The following is a 25,433-nucleotide window of genomic DNA, read 5'->3' as shown; positions in this document are numbered from 1 at the left end:
CCAAGTATTCAACCTGGTATGGAAGGAGAGCAGAATACCTGAGGATTGGCAAGTCAGTATCATAATATCAATATATAAAAAAGGAGACAATAGAAAACGTGAAAACCACAGAGGGATTTCCTTACTCAGTGTCCCAGGAAAAATTTATGCTCGAATACTGGAATCACGTTTAAGAACTATAATTGAACCCCATTTAGACGAGGCTCAACATGGATTCCATCCTGGGAGAAGCACACATGATCTCATTTTCAGCATACGTCAAATTAGCGAGAAAGCTATAGAATTTTGAAAAACAGTACACATGGCCTTCATAGATCTAGAAAACGCCTTTGACACCATACCTAGGGCAAAGTTCTGGGCGATTATGAAGCAAAGAGGAGTAGAGGAAGATCTGCTACAAGACATAGAGAGTCTGTATAAAAAATGCCACAACTATGTTAGAACTAAAAAAAAAAGTAAAAGTAAAGTGTTCCCCTGTGCATAGCACCACGCCATGAAGGCGTATAGGGGGTGTGGGGGTAACGCCCCACACTTTCTTGATCCGGTCGTGAGTGGGGGTGATGTGATCAGCATCACGCCCCTGACCGCCTTTACCCCCCAGGGTTTCCCCCAGGTACCCATGTTATTCGACGCTGGGTGTGCGCCGGGGCCGCTTCCACCGTTAGAAAAGTTCCCGGATTTGAACCGGTCGGGGATCGAACCCGGGACCTTTAGCATGGTAGTCAGACGCGTTACCGACTGAGCCACCGCGGCCACTACTGGAAATGCTAAATCAGAAGAGGTTTGAAACAAGGATGTATACTCAGTCCCCTCCTTTTCATCATATTGATGGATGAAGTCATAAAAGAATGTAACAAAAAAGTCAAAAAGTTACAGCTAGGATATAAAAATATGAGGCCAGTACAAATGTTACATTTGCATATGCAGACGATATCCTAATTTTAGGAAGCTCTGAGAAAAATCTACAAATATAACATGAAAATTTGGAATAAAGGACTCCTAAAATATGGGATGAGAATAAATAATAATAAAACGAAGACCATGATAATAGCAAGAGAAGAGGTAGAGCATAAAATATACCTTGAAAATCAAGAATTAGAACAGGTTAATAGCTTCAAATATCTGGGAGCAACACTACAGCATGATGGTAAAATAGACAACAAAATTAACAGCAGAATACAAGTAGCAGGATGCTTATTTAATGCCTTCAAGAGAAACTTCCTCAATAAAAAGGAAATAACAAAGTCAACAACCCTAGCAGTGTATAAAACCATATACACACCCATGATCCTGCACAGCTGTGAGGCCTGGACATTGACATCAAAACACCAAAATAAACTGCAGACAGACAATGAAAAGACAAGAAGATCGAGTGAGATATCAAACCATAAGAAACTGTTTGAGAATATCTCCCTTACTAGAGAAAGTAGAACAGAGCCAACTAAGATGGTTCGGTCACGTGAAGAGAATGGCCGGAATGCACGTAGCCAAAGCAGTCTACGAAGTGAAAATGCAGGGAACAAGACCAAGAGAAGTGTAGGAAGACGATGTAAAGAGAGCTATGGAAGCAAGGGGCAGAGACTGGAAAGAAGTGCAAGATCTAGTGCACGACAGGGACAGATGGCAATCCTTCTGGAAAACCTCTACACCGCAAGGTAGAAGAGGACAGATTAAGTAAGAAAGTAAGTATCATTTCAGCACTACTTTTACTTATTTGCATACATATAAACATTATAAATTCCACCCACCCCCTAGGGTTGCCACATTTCTAAAATAAAAAAATGGGACATACAGATTATATAGGCATGGATATAGTTAAATTTATTTTTTATAACATTTTTAAACATTACAAAATCAATTGCTGTTTAAAGCATTGTTAATCCCTAATTTTTAACATTTTGACAAAATATATTAATATTTGAGTGAACTCTTGGCATCCTTTAAGAGGACATTTTTATCCAATGCATTACTATAAAATTCAGAACATGACTTATTCTCATTCACTTATTATTTCTTTAGCTAAATACGTGACAAATGGGCATCCCGAGAACATTTTCAGGGATACCGGGACATTTCTTTAAAAAAGGGGACAATCCCGAATATACGTCTGGCAACCCTAACCCTCCCCCCCCAAAAAAATAGTAACTCCAGTAACCAAAAACATCAGAATGACTACTTCCGTAACCTGCTTTTCAGAAAGAAATTTATGCATAACTACTGATTCCTGCAACTTAATTTAAAAACAACATATGCACATTAATTCTCGTTCACTTCGATACATTTTCCTCACCCTTCCACAAACAATACAAAAATCATCCAGCAAACAAAAGACAGACCTTTACCAATACCAATATTTGTGCTATCCTTAAAAAATTAGGATTATTTAAGAGTGCATGAGCTCCAAAAAATAAACACATTCAATGTATCTATCAAACATTTTAGAAAAAAATTTACAAGTGCAATGTTATTACAGGATAAAGACAACTACAATACATACATGCAAGAAGTTTGTTACCCGTTTACAATTATCAAGGTTCCCTCTCCCCATTATTTAAAAGAATCTTTACATCTTTCAGTTCTTGGTATTTTGCTACACAAGCATCTAGTTCAGCTTGAATATTGGCACTTTCAATACTGAATTCCAAAGCTAATTTAAATGAACTTTGTGCGAACCTAAGATTTTGGGGCACCAAAACACCAAACCATTTTATGGGGTCTTCACATTTTGATTCTTGGGGACTCTTTTTATTGTCCGATTTCTTTGAATCCTGATGAATGGCAGTTGTTCGTTTACGAACAGTGGACTCGTCTGTTTTTTCATCTTCTTGATCTCTTTTTGAAGTAGGATTAATGCTCTGTAGATTATATTTGTTACACTGTACACCACTGGCATCTTCAACACTGGACACTACAGTGGTCAATGCAGATATTTCCTTTCCTTCGGATGGAATCTGCAGAGAACACACACTTTTATTACCCATAATGTATCTGGTTTTGGCAATATTAATATAACCAGACTTCATTTCTTCTTCCATCCTCAGTTTACACTTCATCAGATCTTCCATCAGTAACAAAATCTTTATGGCTGAATTATCCAACTGATCACAAACATCGTCCAGTGTAGAACCCATTTTTGTACCCTGCAGAAAATGTATATATTTTTTATTAACTCTTAAGTCATAACAGGCTGGAAGCTCATCTAAAAAAGGTACACTTGATAGAAATAATGGCAGGAAGAGTGCAAGTTCTGGTCATTCAATTCCAAGCTAATCATGGTACACATGCATTTGTTACATGGTTCGATTTTAATTTAGGTCTGTTAACACATATTTCAGAGGGTAACGGTCCCGACTGTTTTATGATTTTTTTCAAATTCTCCTAGCAGAAAGACAAATTTTCGTAGAATTTTGGAAATCATTGTAACACGAAATTTGAACCTTCCTAAATGTTTGGATTCGAAAAAAACAACTTAAAAATTACCTTACGCAAGCATGCATGCTTCCCATGGACAAGGTATTCTCTTTTGACAAGCGTCAGTAAGTATCGTAGACTAGTGGGAATGAATGTAAAGTTAATCAGAACCTTAGTAGAATGCATTTAGGGACTTTATTTTAATGCTGAGAGAACCAAACCTGACCTACCTAACCATATTTTAATGCTGAGAGAACCAAACCTGACGTACCTAACCAAACCAAAAAAGCAGAAATTGAACAAAATCTTAAGGAATCGCTAAAATTCCGCAGTATGAGTTAACAGACGTAAATCGAAATCGAACCATGTAAAATTGCATTCATAGAATGATGAAATCGCAATAAAAAAAAGTAACTTGGGGCCCTTCAGAGGCTTAGTGACTACTTACTGTGTGCTTTCTGAGCACATTTTCCCTTCCCTTCCCCTATTTTATTTTCTTCTTGCTAGCAGCCATGTCGTCTTGAGCACTGAGTACTGCTGCTGCTGCTACTACGTCATGTGATGTGAAGTGGGAAGGGTGTATTATGTCCCTAAATAATTGGTAGGTTACGAAGGTCAGCTTTAGGGTTCATAGTATTAATAAATGTCCCTTACTTTCGCAGTTAGGTAAGATAGGCTGGGTTTAGGGCTCTTAGCGTTAACATAACATCCCGAAATGCTTCCAAGACCTGATTACATGGTATCTACCTTCGAGCACGAAATGTGGATGCTAGCATAAGCTACTTTTTTAATCAAAATCTCCGGTAAAAATAATACTTAGTGAAGCTCTTAACTGTGCTAATTAGTTTCTCCAACCTTCAAACTTAATTCCACAATCGTTTCCAGTACATTAGAACACTTCCTGATTCTCCTGTAAAACTTGCTACAATCATTATTGCAAGAAGACTATTCATTTATTTTGCTAATTGTTGCTGTTTCAATTCTGTTACACAACTGTTGTACTTTAAATACAATCAATGATAAGATACGAAATTTAGGTAAAAGTTCGGTATATCGAAGACACATTATTTTGTGTTTTGCATGGTTCGTACTTACCAATTGTGTATTGCGGAACATAGTTCAAGGTGCCATTATGCTTTTTACACGAAAACAAGACAATTTTTCACATACAGAGTAATTTTTTTGATTCCTTTCTTTGCTTCCGTAACACACGTTATGGCAGGCACATTTTGACTCATGTTGTGGGTATGCGGTGCTTCCAACCTTCTTCACCAAAAAATACCTACTATCGTGTCAGTCACGTTTGAAAATTTTATATTATGCACGGGTAGCTGACGGATAGCCCCACGAACCATTCACGGATAGCCCCACGAACCATTATGCATGGTAGCTGACGGATAGCCCCACAAACCATTCACGGATAGCTCCATGAACCATTTCCGGTACTACTTTACTATACCGGAGACACCTATGAATGATTTATTTCGCAATTTTTTACATTGATAACGTACTATTCTGCATTGCAGAACATTTCTTTAGGTGAAATAATGGATTTCTAATGAAAATAATGTCTATTTCTTACATACAATAGCCCCACGAACCATCACGGGGACGAGGTATGCCTACTAGGTTACATTAGGCCTGTTAGGTTAGGTTCCATTAGCACTCCTTTAGTTCAATTTAGCATATACGGACAACATCGGAATTAAATTCCACGGCATCTTCCACACCCGGCAACAACTTCACGATGCATCCTCGACACATCATATTGTAGCAGCAGCAATAGTGTGTATTGTGCTCTCGTGCAGAAAGCAAATGGCGGCAGCAGCAATAGCACGTCGGAAATAGATTTTCGTAGAAAACCACATGCATTCGCATTAAAATGGATCAAAACTACATTTCCGAACATCAACAACGCTACAGAAAATGATTTGTGTAAGAACTTTCTCCTGTAAATTTGAAGAAATGCGTCTCCGGTATAGTAAAGTGTTCCCCCATTTCCGATAAGGTTAGGTTAGGTATGGTTCGGTTAAGCAAGCATAGTGAAAAAAAAAGGGTTGGAAACACTGAAAGGGGGTTACGTCATCAAACTTACGCAGCATGCAGTTCATGTAGCGAAAGCAATGGCAATTGTGCGTCGGCGAGTTATTTCTCTTGAAAAATACATTATTTCCCGGTCAAATATATTCCACGATAAAAGAAAATACCTCGACGAATGTTGGAAAGCTTGCAGTAACTCATTTCCGTAAGTAGTTTCTGTGTAAAAATGAAGAAATGTGTATCCGATATACCCAACTGGGCCTACGGTTTAAGGTGGGATCCGAACCACTGTACAGTGGGATGCACAATTATTGGCCGGTAAATTGTTCATGACGACCTTCATTATTATTCCTCTTGCATGGTTTATTTATGTTTATATCTAGAACATGATTAATATTTGCTACTATTGTCTAATATTAATGGAGGGTTATTTGCAATATTGTTTATGTTGAATTCAATTGACTTTATTGCTGAGCGAGGTTCAGCTGTTGCTATCTTAACAATGTAATGAACATTAAAATATATATTGAATCCAGTTAGAGGGCCGGTTACCTTTCCAAAAGTAGGTTTATTAATTTTACGTCAAAACTTAGAAATAATTACTCCGCTTTCAAAGAAAAACTTTCTTCGTTACTCGTCAGCTGATCCGCCAACAGCGTCTTTGCAGTGTTGCAAATTGCCATCGTCGTTATCTGGTAGTCAGTGGCGTTCGTAATATCTCCAATCCAATGTCCTTCAATGTTAAAAAGTAAAAACCACAGTACTGTAACTTAGTACTGAACCCAAGGTAGAAAAATATATATTTTACATTGCATTGTATCTAATAAAGTAAGTATCTGGTCTATGCTTACGGCAGGACACTCTAAACTGGTCGGGATAGTTTACCTAGTGATGTGCATCGATTTGGTGATTTTTTAAATTTTGCATCCCACGAATCTATCGCCCATGCATGGCAACACCACCCCCATACGATTACGAAAGATGACGAACGAATCGAGTTTTGGAGTTGTTGATTGAAATTATCCGTGCAGAAAAGTGCGGAAGAAATATGATTTATAATTGCCTTCGTTATGTCATTCCACAATTCATCTCGAGAAACGAATCAAGATATACTAATAAAATTCATTTCATGCAGATAAATGTTACATTTTACAACAGGTCTCTACTAAGACAATGTAATTGTCAGAAATTGTGTTGGTAAGATGATTAAATGTCGATCAAAGGTCACCAGTTGAATGTACTCTAGTAGCACACAAACAGATAGGAAAAATACAAAACTGTATGATTTGAAGATCTTGATCTACACTTCAAGAAATATGTGCACTTATAACTGTAGCTGACAGATTAGTAGTTGCACTTCGATTACTTTGACGTTGACAACGCACATTACAAGAGACGCGAGTTGTGCATTTCGATAGCGAAGTAACTTTATGTGATACTGACAAGTGGTAAATGAAGATGTGTTCGTTTCGGCTTCTGATTTTTAATAGTCTTATATTAGTTTATACTTCGGGTTATGAATATGAAACAAAGTTTATAGAAATGCCGGTAAGTTACGTGATGCATTGTGTTGAAAAGATTAGTGGAGAAGTTGACCAGATTCTGTTATCATTTGGAGTCATTAAATGAGTTGTGTTTGGAGACTGTACTCCACTAATCACAAGCGAAATAACGCTACTCTCATTTCATAGTTTCCTATAATTGTGTGGTTCTGCATTCAATGTTCTTTTTGCATAGTAATCGTCGTAACCTTCGAGGTATTAGGAGGGCTGCTGTACGATACACCAAGATGTAGATCAAAAACTATTTGACCTAAAGCTCAAATTAGTGTCATTCTCTTCTGCTGTTAATGAGCTTTAATTTGAAGTGCAATATGATTGTGCATTCTGAATTCGTAATTAAAGGAGAAAAACAATGAATGTCAGAGAGCCCCTTTTAGTAACAGTTCCGTATATCGGAGAGACATTTCTTCATTTTTACAGAAGGAACTACTCACGGAAATGAGTTTCTCCAAGGTTTCCAACGTTCGTCGAGGTATTTTCTGTCATTGTGGAATCTATTTGACCAGGAAATCATGTATTTTTCAAGAGAAATAACTCACCGATGTACAATTGCCATTGCTTTCATTTGCTTGCCTTACGACAACCGGATGCTGCCTATGTTTGACGTAACCCCCTGTCAGTGTTTCCAACCCTCTTTTTTTTAACTATGCTTGCCTAACCAAACCTAACCTAACCTTATCGGAAATGGTTCGTGGGGCTATCCATCAGCTACCCATGCATAATGTACAATTTGCACACGTGAGGAACATGATAGTAGGTATTTTTCGGTGAAAGCGGTTGGAAACACTGATATTGGAAAACAAAAGAAGCGATGTCATTCGCAAAATAAGCGATATCGCACCGTTACATGCGTTCGGTAGCACTTAGAGAAAAGCGTTATTTTAGTAGAAAAGTGTTTGTTTTCGTGTAAAAAGCATAATGGCACCTTGAACTATGTTCCGCAATACACAATTGGTAAGTACGAACCATGCGAAACACACACACGATTTTAATGTGTCTCCGATATACAGAACTGTTACCCCCCCCCCCCTTTTCATTAAAAAATGTTTTAAAGACATCAATTAACTATTTGTGTGCAAAATTTCATAATGGTAAGGCAATTGATTGCTTATTTGGAAACACTTTCCTCTAACCTAGGATTACCAGATCACTGTCAGGGAAAAGTAGGACTTGCGGTCCCAAAATGTAGGATACAAATCATTTCCAGTAAATAATACACATTACTAGAACATAGGGATTAGCAAAAAATGTAAAATTGACACATTTTCAGTTTTAAAAATAATGATTTTTTTCATTATTTCTTAAGTACTAAAGTGTTTTCGGTCTTATTTCTCAGGGGAGCCAGTTTTTATCAAAATTTCAGGTTTAGTCAAAATGTGTTTGTGAGCAGTCAAGTCAGTCTTTGAAATTATATTGAACCTTTTACAGAATCTCTGAAAAAATATTTCTCTCAACAGTGTAATGTGCTGATATTAATGAAAAGGGAGTCAGAAATTTTGGTGGAAGGTAATATTGTAAAATAATATAATAACATGTCGGGCACCAAAATGTCCTAGATCCTAATGAAAATACTCCGTCTACATTTGCATTGTGACCTGCAATTGCAAACAAGTATTCAGCAATTAACATAACTTGGAAATAACATGAAACAATATCTTACCATAACTTGAAATCAGAGAAGTAGCCTATGATTAATTCAATGGCTGGACTATCTTGCCGTACTGAGGTATTTGAATTGGAAAAAAACACTGGGATGGAGGGTAGGGTCTTTTCCTCATTCATGTTTTGCATTTCTGAAGTGAAGTGATATTCTGTCCAATTATTATCTCTGTCTTAAAATTTGAAATCGGGGATTACAAAATTATAGTACTATTCTTTGCTTTCGAAATAAGAATACATCCGTGAAATGAAACTGTTCCGCTTGAATGGAGCCACAAGTGCATGTTCCAGAAGACTGAGATTGCAGAATATGGAGTGAGGGCCATCATTTGTGTACTGTGGTTCTTCTCATCGAAATCATCGATTTTATGCACATTTTCTAATAGATTTTTCTTCAGTATTTTAGTTTTCAGGCTTTTCTATAGGCTATCCTAGATAGCCTAGAATATACTAGGCTACCCTGATTGAGATGATTCCAGAAATTTCATTTGGAATGGTTTTTAGTTCAATTACTTTTTCCTGTATAGCCCCAGCTTTGCTATCAAAATAAGAATGGGAACACACTGTAGGATTATTTCCATCAGTATAACTCCAAGGCAAGAAATTCCACTCAGACATTGAACATCGATATCAACATAATGTGGCCCAAGAACTTCGTTAATTGTAGCTTAAGTTTTTGTTCTACCACAGCACACTTTTATTTGCAATATCTGAATGAAAATAAATATCAGTATTGAGCAGAGCCGGATCTACAAGCCGCAAAACCCCGCAGTGCGGGGGGCCCGGAGACAAGTAAACCTCTAAGGGCCCTCAGCTATGAATGAACCTATAATAGAGGGTTCGTTCATATATGTGTATATACAAATTAACGTAGTTACTTAGGGGTACAGAAATGAGTACAATATATACACGTAAAGGTAAAGTTAATGTTCCCTGTCATGTAGCACTGTGTTGTGAAGGCACATGTAGAGAATGTGGGGGTTGGGTCCCACATATTTTCGATGTCTGCTATCTTTGAGGTGATGTGAATAGCACCATGCTGCGGCTGCCATTACCCCCCCCCATATCATTTGATTTGAGGCTGGGTGGGCTCTAGAGCCTTTTTATGCTGAGACAAAGCCAGAAAATTCTGACCTTAGATCATCCACCTCAGATTTCCTGCATGGCAGTCAGACTAGAATGAAATCAGTCTAGAATTTTACGAAAAATGCCAGGTTGAAGGTTTCTTTAACATATCTTTAATCAGGAAAATGTTATGACTGCGTGATTGTAACAAATGTATCATTTTCCAGGTGTGAGAGAACAGTGTCATATACATATATATCGCATTACACCCTTCCCATTTAAGAATTTTGAGTTGGATGTGGGTGTAGGTAGAGGGGGGCCTTTGGTAATATTTTGCGGAGGTGCCCAAGGCTTGTAGATCCGGCACTGCTATTGAGTTTGGGAGTGTAGTTCATCGACTCATAACTTGCATGATTTCCCCTTGTTCAACTGAAAATGTAGGACATTTCTAATTTTCTTTAATTCCTCCCGGATGCCGAACATATTGCTAAAATGTAGGACATGTCCAGGATAAACAGGACATCTGATAACCTTACTCTGATCTCCCGTTAATGACTCCCACAGTTATTTTGATGAAATAATTAACTTATTAATGGACATTGGTTCCAATCTTTAAAAAAGGAGTTTGTCTCTTATGTTAGTTTCCCTACTATCTTTTTTGTTTATCACCCTACATCTTTTTTTTTGTTACAAAAAATCCCTCTTTATTGTTATATTGTGCAAACTCTAACCTTACTCCCATAAAAACATACTCTCCCCCATCCCCCCACCTCTTGTTCTACCTGGTAGAGTAAATTTGTTATCTGGTAGTATGTGCTTGTAGCTTGAACTGAACAAAATGAGATATGGCTGGTTAACTGTGGTGTCAGTTGTTTCAGAGATATAATTTGACTTTTCTTCTTTATTTATCTGGACATATGAAGTGTGTTGCTTCACATTTGAAATTATTTTTTTTATTTGTAAGTATAAACAGTAAGCATACAATTATTTGTGCAATATTGAATCATACCCAGGATAATACACTGATGCTATTTTCAAATTCTCCTGTCCCAGCCTCCAGGGCTTGCAAAATTTGCAAAAACTTCCACTGGCCACGCTCTTCAATTATAAATTTCAGGAAAGGTTTTCCATTACAACATTTTGTTGACCATTCTGCACATCAAATTTGGCAGAACATGGACATGTAAAAGTCTGACTAAAACCAAATTGAATATGAGAATAAATATATTGTAGTTTTATTATTCAGTTTTTGTTCATATAGTTACTGTAACATGTTTGTGTAATTACAGGTTGACCATTTTAATTTTGTGTCCAATGAAACTTTCCAACTAAGGTATTTGATAAATGGAACATACTGGAACCAAGATGGTGGACCTATATTCTTCTATACTGGAAATGAGGGAGACATTGAAATGTTCTCAAACAACACAGTAAGAACCTTTTTTCACATCAATAGATACGTGATGTGTACATTTTGTGGCACACAGCCCTTTTCTTCTTCTTTCCTTTTCCTTGTCATAATACTGCATTCTAATATCATAGATTTATATTATATGTGTTTATACACCTGCCGCAAAATGACTTTGGACCTCATGTGAAATCTGCCGTAGTAAGCGATCTATCACTTTGTAGTTGTTGTTTTATTTCTGCATGAACATATCTGGCAACAGTGTATTATACTGCTGATAAGCGAGTTCATTTCATTTCGTGTTGTTAGTTGACAAAATTTTCTGTATTCTGTCATTTTGCGGCGGGTGTATATGCAATGTGTTTTTTTTTTTTGTAATTTTTATTGTTTCAAATATTAAAAGTAGCAGGAGTGTTAGTTGTGTTCTGATGAAAGTTGATTGATTTAGTTTATTTTACTTCACTTTGTGTGGCACTTTTGGCTAATTTGCGAAAATGGGGATGAGTGATGATATGATGAAATTGATGAATGGATACTCAAAAACATCCATGCCCAGTATGGCTGTTCTGGTAAAGAATCCTGACTAAGAATAAGAGAACTTATTCACTAAACTGATACAGGATTATATTCAGTGGGTATTGCATTATGCAAATATCATAAATGTCACACAACGAAACATGTGAAATTGAGTTGCCAAAACATTTTCAATTAAAACTCATATTAAATTTTTAACACACGTTTTTACATTCTGAGCATTACCTGTTATTCTACATAACGTCTGAGTTCTATGTACTCATATCTTGTTGAACATCAACATGTTTAACCTTTACACCGTCGGGCAGGTTTGCTGAATGTAACCCCTGATTCGCCAAGGCTTTTCCGCACAATTTTTAAATTTTTACACTTATTTCAGAAAAACGTTATAACTCGTAGACTATTGGACCAATCTGCTTTTGGTAAGTTTTGTTTTGAAACTAAGACACCATGGCATGCAACTGTGTATAATTCAAAACGCCAAAGTGAAAAAGACTAGGTGGGGTGTTCCGTGCCCCCCAAATTTCCATGAAAAGAATAAAAATCTGGACTTCGTCCCATCTTTCCTCACTCCTATGGGAAAAGGATGCAAACTTTAGCCTTCTCTTCATAGTATGGACCTTTCGTAATGAAATTAAACTTGTTTCATGTTCCTAGCTGGCATACAAAATGTAATATGAGCTAATATGTTGGAAGTCTGCATTTTGGTAAAGAAATTATTATAACTCGTAGACTATTGGACCAATTTGCTTCGAGTAAGTTTTGTTTTGAAGCTAAAACACCAGGGCATGCAACTGTGTATAATTCGGAATGCCAAAGTGAAAAAGACAGGGTGTGGTGGGCCGTGCCCCCCCAAATTTCCATCAAAAAATAATAAAAATCTGGACTTTGCCCCATCTTTCCCTTTCTTTTCATAGTATGGACCTTTCATTTTTTTTCTTTGTTAGTTTATCGCGTGGCCGTTGCAGGGAGAAGAGGGGAGCTGAAGGAAGCCATACTCCCAAGTCAAATAATTAAATACTGTGTATAACATTTAAAATTCCATTGTATATTTATTAATCACAAAAGGGTAAAAGTAATAATTTATACATGTAACTAATTATGTTGAAAGGGGGGGGGGGTGCTCCAACCTTGACGAAGGCTTTTCCCAGAAAGCCTCATTTTGCGTGTCACCATTTAAATATTGTTGTTTCACATTTCTTTGGCCATCAGAACAATATATTTAGCCAGAATTGAATTTTCTCCATGTATCCATTTTGGATACAATTGCTTATATTAAGAGGAAAAATAGGTAAAGCAAGACACTCATGATATATTGAAAAGATCATATATTTATGTAAGTACAATGTGTAGCCATACAGGCTAGCTCTTTACCCCCTGGGCCACTTGGTGAAGCTGAACATTAGGCGGTTGGGGGACGAAGCTGTCCAGGGTTCGATGCCCGGCTGTACCTGCACGGTTCACATAAACAAATAGAAAATACTATTGAAATGATGGAAAAGGATGGGATTGTATTTGAAATTATGTAAGGATTTGATTGTTGAACTGTAATATGTAAATCTGTATTTTTGTTAAAATAAACTACATGTCTCTGTCTAATGTGAGAATTTCAAGTCCACCACTTAATTCTGAAGTTGGTCACTTCTGTCCACTGAACTCCATTGTTGGCCATTAGTGAACCTGGATGCCCCAAATGTCCATGGTGTTGGTCACTGCGATATAGAGCTTGGATCGACGATCATCCTCTCACACTGGCCACTGTGACACTGCCTGCTGCTTCCTAGGGTGTCAATTACACTGCCCTCGGGTGACGACTCCTGTACATGCATCAGGTCACGGGAGCACACCTGTTTACTCAACACTGACTAGTTACATAAAAAAAAGGTAAAGTGTTCCCCTGTGCATAGCACCACGCCATGAAGGCGTATAGGGGGTGTGGGGGTAACGCCCCACACTTTCTTGATCCGGTCGTGAGTGGGGGTGATGTGATCAGCATCACGCCCCTGACCGCCTTTACCCCCCAGGGTTTCCCCCCAGGTACCCATGTTATTCGACGCTGGGTGGGCGCCGGGGCCGCTTTCACCGTAAGAAAAGTTCCCAGATTTGAACCGGCCGGGGATCGAACCCGGGACCTTGAGCATGGTAGTCAGACGCGTTACCGACTGAGCCACCGCGGCCACTTGACTAGTTACATATATACAGACTTTTCCGTACAACTTCTAGACACAGACTGTTCAGCATAGCACCAAAATTCACAGTTTGGCTTGGATATTAAAAAGATTTTATATATGTCCAGTTTCTATTGGCTGTCGTGCAGAGAGAGGTAGGTGCAGCTAGAATGGAATATTTCGAGACGTTTGGGAGGACAATGGGGTTTCTGGGAGAGAAAGTGTAAATATAGCCATCCTCTTTTGTGTGCTCACAAAAGGGGGCAAGGCAAATGACCTTTGCTTGGCTTCGCTGGAACTGACAGGGACTTGGAATTGTGCTGAATATTTGATACATTGATAGTATAAAAGAATGATTAATGATGTAAAAGAAAAAAATATTATATTGATAGTTATGTGCACGTATTGGTGTACGGGTACAATGCCTTCTTTGTTTCTTCAGTGAGCATGCAGGTGGATTGGTCATGGAATGTAGAAACTTTCAGTTTATGTAGCAAGTTGTTGCCTATCTGCCATTTGTCTTCTCATATTTCTTTTTCATATGTATATCTGTGTGTGTGTGTGTTTGATTTGTTGATTAATAATCAGTATGTAACAGATTTTTAACTTCTTACTTTTTTCTTCTAATTTTCACAAAATATGTATTCTCTTTTTAGGGTTTTGTCTGGGAGATCGCACCAAAGTATGAGGCTCTTGTTGTATTTGCTGAGCATCGATACTATGGAAAATCTTTACCATATGGAGAGAAGTCATATTCAGTATGTATACCATTTTTAAGGTGTTAAATATTAATTGCAGTTATTGATATACAGTTATCATTTTGAGTAATGCGTGAAAATATTAAGTTTTGAAACCTGTAAAATTCGTGAAATGACACTGGTTTAACTTGTGCATCTTAGTTGTGAGTCACTATCAGCCATTTTATTGAAACACACTGTGTGAACTGCAACAAAAATATTTTTTCATATCTCCCCAGGATCCGAAGTATTTGGGCTACTTATCTTCGCAGCAAGCTCTAGCCGACTTTGTTGATCTAATATATTTCTTGAAGTCAAACCAAACAGCAGAGAATGAGAGCCCTGTGATAGCCTTTGGAGGGTCATATGGAGGAATGCTTTCGGCGTGGATAAGAATTAAATACCCACATGTTGTACGAGGGTAACTATTGTATTTTTCTTTTATTGTAGCTAAATGAGAGGAGAAGTAATTAGTTTGTTTTGATTGAGGGAGGGAGGCTCTTGTGGAGTTGTTCAATTCCTAAATTTAAACTTTAAGTTCAGGGCCAATTATTCTATCTGTGCACAAAGTGGTAATAACTAGTGATTTTCACAAGTATAACTTACTGAAAATTATGGAATGAACAATAAGAACAGGAGACCAGAGGTTTGCTCCAAAGCTCAGTGGTAGAGTATAGGCATGGAATGCTAAGGGTCCTGGGGTTAATCTCCTTTTGAGTCAGAGTTTCACATAATTTTTAATGATTTTCAATGGACTTTATAATGTTTTTAATGCAATAAAAGTGAAGCAAATTGTCAAAGAATTATTTGTAGTTTCCTGTGTGACATAAGCTATTTTTATTTGAGAGAACTTATTAAGAGATGATTAAAATATTGTAATCATTAATCATAAGGATTTTTTTTTGTGTATATATGTTGAAATGAATATGAAATTTGCATAGGACTAACTCAGTTAAATTGTAATGGAGAATGGGATAACATACTTTTGAATTTGTCTTGGATGTAGAAGGAAAGGGTTGCAATTTAATATTTTGTTCTTGCTATTTAACTATTTTGACACTAAATTTTCTTCTTACATAATCTCTTTAATAATAAAAATGTATTTGTAACATGTTTAAATTGTTTTTTGTGCTGAATTATACTAATTTGCTACACAGTTCCATTGCAGCATCAGCACCAATTCTGCAGTTTCCTGGACTAACTCCCTGTGATGCCTTCTATCGCATTGTGACCTCAGATTTTCAAGTCCAATCTTCAGAATGCTCAGATTCCATTCGAAATTCCTGGAGGGCCATACAAAATGTAACTAGTTCAGGTATGGTTTATTCTTCATACTTACCAGTTAACTAAACTCAAAACATCAGAAATGGATGACAAGGAATTGGAAATCTTGATATTGCCTTAAGGTTTATGAAAAAAATGCCTCTGTGTGTTGTGGTTATTTTATTGTTAATTTTTGAGATATTGCAGCATAATATTTATTGTAAGGAGTCACTTTATTCTGGTCATCATTTTTTGTCGACACCAATAAAGTAACAGTACTGATAACCAATATATGTACGTTACCAGATGACTTCACTGCAAAAGAAGCTGCATATTTAGACATTTACTTTTTTAAAAAACAGTAGGGAATGGAGGTTATATGTTTATGCCCAATTAATCAGAAGATATTTATAGATGTATCAGATTGGTAAAACTTGATAGCAATTAATCAGTCCCATCCTTGTTTTATAGTAAAAATGATTGAATGGATTGTTTCGATTGCTTTTGCATATGATACATAGCATAACAGGATGATAAAACTAGGCCTGTATTTGGTTCTCTTTCCATATATTGCAATTCAGTAGAAGTTCAATTTATTCTTTCTTTATTTCTTCACTACCTTCAGATGGTGGGAAAGCGTGGCTGTCCAGTGCATGGAAACTGTGTACACCTGTTAACACCACAGATGATGTAACTAAACTAAAAAAATGGCTGTCTGAGGTCTATACAAATCTAGCCATGCTGGATTATCCATATCCAACTGATTTTCTTCTGCCTCTGCCTGCAAATCCAATCAAGGTTTGTATGGACTTTATCTTTTACAGTACCATCTATCAATTACTGTACAATGGTTAAAAAGTAGTTCGAAATATTGTAATATGCAAGTATGCCGTTGGAACTATACCATATAAATCTGCAGAAATTTTACATGTCAGAAAATCTCAGTATTAAAATAACTGTCCTTTCAGCACAAAATTTTTATTTCCGTGCTATACTGGTGTAGAGTTAATCAAATAGTGCTTTGTGCATAGTTTCCAGGAGTTTGCATTTTACACATACCAAATGTCTGGAAAAGCGTTGGTAAAATTCCAATCAATACAATTCTGATAGCATTGTATTGGCTTAGTCCTATTCATAATATATCGTTTATAATAAATAACTTTGTAAAAATGTGACATTTTTAACAAGGGTGGGTCAAATGAAAGTGAGCCAAGCCCATGTTTTATACAGGAAGTCAATATATATTTATTCTTATGCGGTAAAGAAGAGGACCGTACACGCACAGTAACATACGTACAGTAGTTAGACATATGCACCTCCAGCATTGAGACACTTGTCCCATTGTTGAATGAGCCTGGTAATCTCATCACACTACGCTGTTCCTTTTTGAAACCTTCATTGCATGATGGACCAGTGTTTAACATACACCAACTCCAGAGCCACTGTGTCTTGCTGCATGACTATGCACAGGATGAAGGCACAAGGGCTGCTGCAGGGTGCCCACTTAATGCTACGTGACTGGACGAAACCATTAGCTCCAGGGGAGGGTTGGCTGACTTTCAGTTGACTCGGCCTTACATATTTGGTGAGAAACTGCAAGCATCTGTGTAGTAAGGAAAATGAAAGGGGGGGGGGGGGGGATTGTTAACTGTCACAGTCTGTTCAGTTCTTCAGAGTTAACTGGAATTTGATTCTTTGTGCATTATCCCCAGACATACATGGTCACACTGTGTTCTTGTATTTACGCAAACATTGTGTTTTCTCAAACTGTTGATATAACTTATGGATATTCTGAGCCCTTGTGAAGCAGTTCTGTAACACTGATGAATCTGAATGCTGCACTTTGACTACCAGTGTTCAAAATTAGCAGTCGCAAGTTGTAAAATTTGACCTAACTCAATCTGTAAGGTTGTTATTTTTGCTGCAACTATGCAATTCTGATCCTTATGAACCTGATAGAAATTTACATCTTACCTTGACTCTTAAATGGAGGAGCATGGACTATTTGATTTGGATAACTGGACAATGAGAAATGTCCAGGTTTCAGTTTATGACACATTTCAATTCTTTATGGAAAAGTTCAGCTTCACTAATTGTATTACGTGTTTTGAGATCCAAATAATCATAGTGATGTAGGTTCCTTGTATACAAGTTTCGACATCTGATGTTTTATTGTCTGAATCAAGTTTGGCTACCAATTTGTTAACTTTTGTGCCTAAAACTTATTCATTGGTCACAAAATAGCACCAACATATCTGTCTGGTTTTGAAACCTGGTGACTACCATCAGACTGAAAACTGGAGCACCCAGTCAAAGTTTGTTTACGTTCACGATATGCACAAATAGGCTAACTTGAACTGGACTTAGAGTTTTAAAGTGAAATCCGAACCACTATGTGACTCTGCAAGTTATTGAACCTAGGACCCTTTGATTGCAATATAACATTTTTACTTACCACTATACCATCAGGGAGGCCATGGACCACACAGAAAGTCTTGTGCTAAATAGGTGGGAATTTCTCACAAGTGTGTGTCACAGGACCTCATTGACAGTGGTGACATCTTGCAATGATTCTTGAGGGCCCTCTTTTTACTTGATGTAAGCAAATTTGATCCACAGATGCTTTATACGAAACAGTAATAATGTACTATATTTATTTTTCAGGCTGTGTGCAAGCAACTTCCTGATTCTACATTGCAAGATAAACAGCTGCTGTTGTCACTTTTTAAAGCTGTTAGTATTTACTTCAACTCCACAGGAAGTGTGAAGTGCTTGGATAGAAACTCCAGTGCCAAACCCGAACTGGGGGATGCAGGGTGGAGTTTTCAGGTGAGATCAAAATGCCTGGAATAATTTGTATTTTGTTAGTTATTGATGTTGCAGAATATTTTTATTTAGTTTAAATGCCAATGGTTATCATGAAGTTAACTCACAAATGCTTAATGTGTAGGGTGACCATAATATTTTGCTCCCAAAATGGGACATCACAAAATATTTTGCTTCCAAAATGGGACATCCTAAGGAGCTCAGTTTAACCCCAACCCAATTTCTGAAAAGTATGTTGCATCTAATTATTAAATTATTGTCATTATTGACGTATTAAATATATTAATTATGGATTATATGAATACATTGATCACATCACAAACAATAAATAAAATATGATCTCATGTTGCAAAATTGTATTTATAATTATTTTATAATAATTGTTAGGCTACTTACATATAGACGTCCCTGGTCCCTTCGAATCACCCTTTGATATAAATATCACACAGACGTTGAAGACGGCCAAAAGTAATTATCTGAATAACCAATCTTCTTCAGAACAGCTTTGTTCTTAAGTAATCGTTCATGAAACTCCCCGCAACTCTCGGTGAAATTTACTCGCACCAGCAAGAGAGACTTCATTGTTGATACATGCAAGGATGATTTTTCACCAGTCCACATATTGTTCACAATTGAAAAAACAAGCTCAAATGGGATGGATGTTCCAGGCAAGCACAACACCATTTCCACAGCTTTTAATAGAACGTCAACTTACTAAACACCTGTACCTACGAGGGGCAATCAGGTTGCTCTGACCCTAACATAGAAAGAGCGGCTATAGGGTTTCAATTTTTTAATTATTTTTCAACATACTCCCCTGCAACTCCAATGCACTTTACCCATCGGTGATCCAACGCGTGGATAGCTTGCAAAAAAAATTCTTCCGGCTGGTCCCCCAACCACGAGGCCACAGCCCTTATCACCTCAGAATCATCAGAAAATTTTTGCCCACGAATGTCATTCTTCAAATGTTTGAACAAATGGAAATCACTGGGGGCCAAATCTGGAGAATAGGATCGGTGGGGCAACAATTCGAACGATGCATCTGCGATGGCAGCCCTCGCAATGCGTTAGGTGTGGACAGGTTCATTGTCCTGGTGAAGGAGCACACCTCGAGTCAACATCCCACGCCTCTTTTTCTTGATGGAATCACGTAATTTCATGATTAGATCACTGTAGTATGTGCCAGTGATGGTTTGGCCTCTTTGTAGATAGTCCACAAGAAGGACACCCTTGCAGTCCCAGAAAATTGAGGCCATCACCTTCTTGGCTGACGTTTGCACCTTGAACTTCTTCGTTGGTGTAGAATGTGGGTGTTTCCACTCCATACTTTGTGATTTTGTTTCTGGATCGAAGTGATGGACCCATGTTTCATGCATAGTTACAAATTGGGCAAGGAAATCATCTATATCAGCACGAAACTTGTCAAGACGTTCTTGACGGATGAGCACTCGGGTACGCTTCTGATCTGGGGTGAGGTTTCGAGGGACCCATCTTGCAGCAATTTTTTTCATTTGCAATTCCCAGGTAATTATGTTTTGCACAGTGCCATATGACAGGCCACACATCTCAGCAACATGACAGATAGTGACTCGACGATCCTTCAGCACGATATCGTGGACTTTGTTAATGTTTTCTGTCGTCATGACAGTTTTTGGTGCTCTTCCTGCATGTTCATCCTCACACGACTCTCTTCCACAATTAAACTCACGACACCATCTCTTCACCATACTGTATGAAGGAGCAGTGTCCCGTAGTGTATCCACCAAGTCCTCATGAAATTTAGATACCGTCCACTTCTTCTTCACAAAATATGTAATCACCGCTCTCACCTCAGTTTTCTCCATTCTGGCACATTCACACAACTTCACTCAGTTATACCCCTGTAAAAAGAAAACTGTACGCTACTCAGACTTGCAATTCAGAATGAAAGCATATAAAGGATCACTAAACAATAACCAAGTAAAAAATCAATCATAACGTCATTCCTTCTACGTTAGGGTCAGAGCAACCTGATCGCCCCTCGTATTTATCCGAAATACAAACATTTTCTTCCCAGTTCTTTTGGAGTTGTATTATGATTTCTCTTGCACACTGCCGCTGATCAAACAGTTTTGTTTCGTCTTCTAAAGTAGCAAATATATGAACATTTACTAATTTCTCAGGAATTGTTGACATACTATTTTGGATAGTTGGCGCGAGCTAACTTCACAATGCAAACTACTCGACGACAATGATTCCTTCCTTCTTTGGTTGAGGCTTACGGCCAATTGACGACAATGAACAGAACATTTAGCTTGTTAACAGTTGGGCTGAAAAGTTCGTAGGCTAACATAGTAAAAAATATTTTTTTGACAAAATTCGATTTTATTATTCAATATAGTTGCCTTCGAGGGCGATACAACGATTATAGCGGTCATACAATTTTTCGATGCCATTTTTATAGTACGATTTCTCTTTAGCCTCAAAATAGGCCTCAGTTTCGGCGATTACCTCTTCATCAGTGATAAATTTCTTTCCAGCGAGCATTCTTTTAAGGTCTGCAAACAGGAAAAAGTCACTGGGGGCCAGATCTGGAGAATATGGTGGATGGGGAAGCAATTCGTAGTCTAATTCATATAATTTTGCCATCGTTTTCATTGATTTGTGACATGGTGCATTGTCGATTGTGAGCACGCGCGGCACCCGTTTTGCACACAGCTTTCGCTTGTTCAAATATTCATGCACAATATGTCCAACACGTTCCTTTGATATTTTTAAAGTCTCAGCTATCTCGATCAACTTCACTTTACGATCATTTAAAATTATTTTGTGGACTTTTTTGATGTTTTCGTCGGTAACAGCCTCTTTGGGGTGTCCACTGCGTGCATCGTCTTCGATGCTCATTTCGCCTCGTTTAAATTTAGCAAACCACTTCTCAACGGTTGATTTTCCTGGTGCAGAGTCCGAATAATGTTTATCAAGCCAAGCCTTGGCTTCAACCGTATTTTTTTTTCGCCAAAAAGCAATGCTTCATTAACACACGAAATTCTTTTTTATCCATTTTTTCACAATAACAAAAGCTGCTTCACTCACAATGCTATATCTCACGAACTAATTATCCGGCAGCTGTGAAATTTATACACGTATCTTTTGAAGGTTAGTACTAAGTAAAAATCACATGGATTTAATTGTAGTAACGCCATCTATGAGTCAGCCCAACTGTTATGAAGTGCTTAAAAAACAGTCAGCTGTGTTGTCACGGTGCTGTGTTGCAATACTGCTATTGTATCACTTTTTTAGTTGAAATATCTCCCAAATTTAGAATTGGGTTTCACATTAACTTTTAGACTGTTATTAAAAGGGACAAATAGCACTTTTTAAATAAAATGAATGGGATGGCCGGGACATGCCTCGAAATTGCGACTGTTCCGGTCAAAACGGAACGTATGGTTACCCAACAATGTGAGCACCCTCCGTTACTCTGCGCACATCAAATCTGTAATTTAACTCCATCCAGACATGTTTCAGCATGTTCTCATCAATGGTTTTCACTGCAGCACTAATGCAATAGGGTTCTTTGCTGGTCGATCTTTATGAAATTGTGCATGAAACTGACGTTGCACACTCGCAACTGACCTACTCTCTCGCAAAATGCTTTCTCCTCACCACTGGCAGCCATTTTACAACTGGTCAGCTTGGCACCTAGTGACAGAATTTAGGACTACTGGGACCATTAAAAAAAGAAAAAAGAACTTAATGAGTGTTCGAATGTATTTCACGGGATCTTCAATTGGCGATTATATTGTATTGCACATGGAATGTGTTTTTATCGTTCAAATCATTTTGAAATCACTGTATAATAATAAACGTGTCCCCTCCTGAAGAAGGAATTCAGTCAAATCCACTATTCTCACCTGAAGGCTGCTGCAGGACCCTCCTCATGAGGCAGAGGAGGAAGGGGGGAAGTCTAAGGGAAGGCATGCAGGAATGAATGCAGAGGATCCTGATTCCATTTCCTTTTTGCCATCCTGATTTTTTTTATTTTTAAATTCTTTGTTTTCAGTTTCACAGTTGTCCAGTTGGTAGGGCATCTGAATGTCAGGTGAGGGACTCAGGGTTCTGAAGGTGGGAATGTTTCTGAGGTTATTCATGCATCAAGTGGCTCCAGGGTTCACCCAGCCTCTAATAAATGGCAAGGCTGGCCAGAGCATGATGCTGATCACATCACCTCTAAAATTGGCAGAGATTTAGAATGTGTGGAGTCATAACTCAACATCCCCGTGTGTCTCTTTATGGCATGTTGCATTTTTTTTCATAAACAAGATAACCAGATCACAGAACAGTATTGCATGTACATACAGAATGTATCCTTAACCTTTTGGATCCCAAGCGTCTCGATCGAGATACACAAAAGTAAGCCTCACGGTCCCAAGCGTCTCGATCGAGACTCTGTGTCAAGGTTGTAGTTTTTACGTTATAACTTTTCTATTTTTGGCTAGAATTTGGATTTTTTTTTATATTGTTCCTAACACATGTATTTAACAGAAATGTTTCTTGCACCTTTTTTTTTCTTCATGAAAATGGAGGTGAAAAGGCGGGAAAAGGGACTTCTCCTTTGCCTCTCTTTTCAAGGGAAATATAAATTTCAACCATTTCAACAATTTTTTAAAATAATTTTGGGGGGTTTTCTCCCTTCCCCCTCCATATATACGCCAAATTTGCATAAATTTTGCATTTTGTGCATTTTGACATTTTTTTCGGGGGGAAACCATTTTTTTTAAGAAAAGTATTTTCAGGGGATTTTCCCCCTTTCCCCTCCATATATATGCCGAATGTGCATAAATTATATATCGTCTGAATCTGTGATTCATTCTGCGTACAACGGTATATAGTTCATATCTCCAGGGCAAATAAATAGTCTCTGAGCTAAACTCATTTCAAGGTACCGCTGCATTTTGAAGCTTGAATCAGTGGCGTGCCGACCATTCCTTTTGGGGGTACAACTCAAGTTACATTGGTCATATGATAATAATGCAGATATTTTTGTGTTCCTTACATGTCAACGATCATTTCCATGTGCATATCGACACTGTCATGTACTTTTTTCAGGGGGACGGGAGGGGGGCGAAACCCCATTTTTTTTTTTTTTTTAAAAAAAAGTATTTTCATATATACGCCGAATTTGCATAAATTTCATATAGTCTGAAACTCTGGTTCATTCCGCGTACAACGGTATATCACTCATCTCTCTAGGGCAATTAGTCTCCGATCTACACTCATTTAATTGAAACTCTGCATTTTGCTCAAAATCGGTTCGGGGCCATGAGGCTTACTTGTGAAAATGGCGTTGGGATTCAAAAGGTTAAATCATGTACAGATCACCGTTGTATATTGCATTATATGTTTTTGAAATGAAGAGGGGCTTTGTAAGGACTGTATTTTCATTTCATGTTTCAATGTTGCCAGGCATGCACAGAGATGGTAATGCCAATGTGCACAAATGGCAAGGAAGATATGTTTGAGGAAGCAAAATGGGATTTCCAAAGGTACTCTGATGATTGCTACAAGCAATGGAAAGTCCGTCCTCAAGAATTCCTGGCAGAAAAAATGTATGGGGGAAACCAAATTAATGCATCTAGCAATATCGTTTTCAGGTGAGTCTTCATTTTACAACAAGAAGCAGTGATATGTTTTACTAATAAAAAAAATCAATTGGAAATTGAAAAGCAAATATCCAAGCTGCTTCCATCTTCTACTTATTGAGATATACACATGGATAAGGTTCATTACAATCTGTAGTGTGACCAGTTGTATCCTTATGATGATACAAACAAAACACCGATAATCAGATCAGTAAATTCATGATAATTTTGCCAATTTGATATATCTATATATAGTCTGTAATTTTGTGCAAAATGTTGCCATTTTGAGTTTTAAGTCTACTTTATGCACAGATAGCTAATCGGGACTGTATATACAGTTTAAATTAAATTATAATCCGATCAATGTGTATCAAACCTGATGCTCTTTGTTTACAAGGTGTCTATATTACCACCATGCCATCATTGAGGCAACAATTTGTTCTTATTTTATGAATGTAAACATATAATTTGTATGCACTGGTTTTATAAAGTAAAAGTCTATAATTATGCAATTTCTTTTTCTAACGTATTGATCTTAGAGGTCCATTAACATATTGCTCATTTACACAAAGTGTAAACACTTTGCCTTAAAGAAATTAATATCTGCCAATACCATTGCAACATACTTTGTGTTAACAAATAATTCCTTCAGGTGTTCTATTCTTCTAACAATCAGCAATTATTTTAGCAATGGTCTTCTTGATCCATGGTCTAGTGGAGGGGTACTGCGTAACTTATCAGATTCTCTGATATCCGTCATCATACCTGAAGGAGCCCATCACCTGGATTTGAGGGAAAGCAACCCAGCAGATCCACACTCTGTGCAGGAAGCACGAAAAGTCCATGAAACGTTTATTCAAAAATGGATTGGTGTGAGCAAATCTTCATTTAAAAAAAATACGAAAACCCACACTTACAAGTATTCACAGAGAATACTTATTTGAACAGCAAGAGTATTATAAATGAAGACGGCTTTAATGTTCTGAACAAATACATATAAAATTTAAAATGTATTGATATTTTGATAAAGAAAGTGATTGCATCCATCAAAAAAGTTGTTTATTTCATAGATTAACACTGAAATTCGTAAAACCTAAAGGTTTATTATCACAACATAAGCCTTCCATCTGCCTCTA

The 25,433-nt window shown here is 37.4% G+C and overlaps 2 protein-coding genes across 3 annotated transcripts; one reads left to right on the top strand and one right to left on the bottom strand.

Annotated features, from left to right (window-relative positions):
* Positions 1 to 2,421: 2,421 nt before the first annotated feature.
* LOC145985970 (vacuolar ATPase assembly protein VMA22) lies at positions 2,422 to 6,107 on the bottom strand. Its single transcript, XM_083120119.1, has 2 exons — positions 6,004 to 6,107; positions 2,422 to 3,140 (listed from the first exon to the last, which is right to left on the bottom strand). The coding sequence occupies exon 2, from the start codon at positions 3,129 to 3,131 to the stop codon at positions 2,529 to 2,531; it is 603 nt and encodes a 200-aa protein (XP_082976245.1). The 5' UTR covers positions 3,132 to 3,140; positions 6,004 to 6,107; the 3' UTR covers positions 2,422 to 2,528.
* Positions 6,108 to 6,427: 320 nt separating this feature from the next.
* LOC145985969 (lysosomal Pro-X carboxypeptidase-like) lies at positions 6,428 to 25,345 on the top strand. Of its 2 annotated transcripts, none has more exons than XM_083120118.1 (9): positions 6,428 to 6,648; positions 11,027 to 11,167; positions 14,504 to 14,605; positions 14,824 to 15,005; positions 15,742 to 15,899; positions 16,473 to 16,645; positions 18,512 to 18,676; positions 24,122 to 24,309; positions 24,986 to 25,345. In XM_083120118.1, the coding sequence occupies exons 2-9, from the start codon at positions 11,150 to 11,152 to the stop codon at positions 25,239 to 25,241; spliced, it is 1,242 nt and encodes a 413-aa protein (XP_082976244.1). In that variant the 5' UTR covers positions 6,428 to 6,648; positions 11,027 to 11,149; the 3' UTR covers positions 25,242 to 25,345. The 2 variants fall into 2 exon arrangements, with proteins under 2 accessions (XP_082976244.1, XP_082976243.1); XM_083120117.1 differs by having other exon boundaries at positions 6,428 to 6,999.
* The last annotated feature ends 88 nt before the right edge of the window (positions 25,346 to 25,433 follow it).

This window comes from Lepisma saccharinum, chromosome 3 (assembly GCF_977018435.1).
Source record: "Lepisma saccharinum chromosome 3, izLepSacc3.1, whole genome shotgun sequence".
Taxonomy (NCBI): Eukaryota; Metazoa; Arthropoda; class Insecta; order Zygentoma; family Lepismatidae; genus Lepisma; species Lepisma saccharinum.
Note: the sequence above shows the minus strand (reverse complement) of the source record. Positions and strands in the feature narration are given on the sequence as shown.

Excerpts from the sequence above, each read along its gene's own strand:
- LOC145985969 (XM_083120117.1), top strand. The coding sequence starts at position 6,904 with ATGAAGATGTGTTCGTTTCGGCTTCTGATTTTTAATAGTCTTATATTA. Across the intron at positions 11,168-14,503 it reads AAATGTTCTCAAACAACACA|GGTTTTGTCTGGGAGATCGC; the intron begins GTAAGAACCTTT and ends TTCTCTTTTTAG. Across the intron at positions 24,310-24,985 it reads TCTAGCAATATCGTTTTCAG|CAATGGTCTTCTTGATCCAT; the intron begins GTGAGTCTTCAT and ends CAATTATTTTAG.
- LOC145985970 (XM_083120119.1), bottom strand. The coding sequence starts at position 3,131 with ATGGGTTCTACACTGGACGATGTTTGTGATCAGTTGGATAATTCAGCC.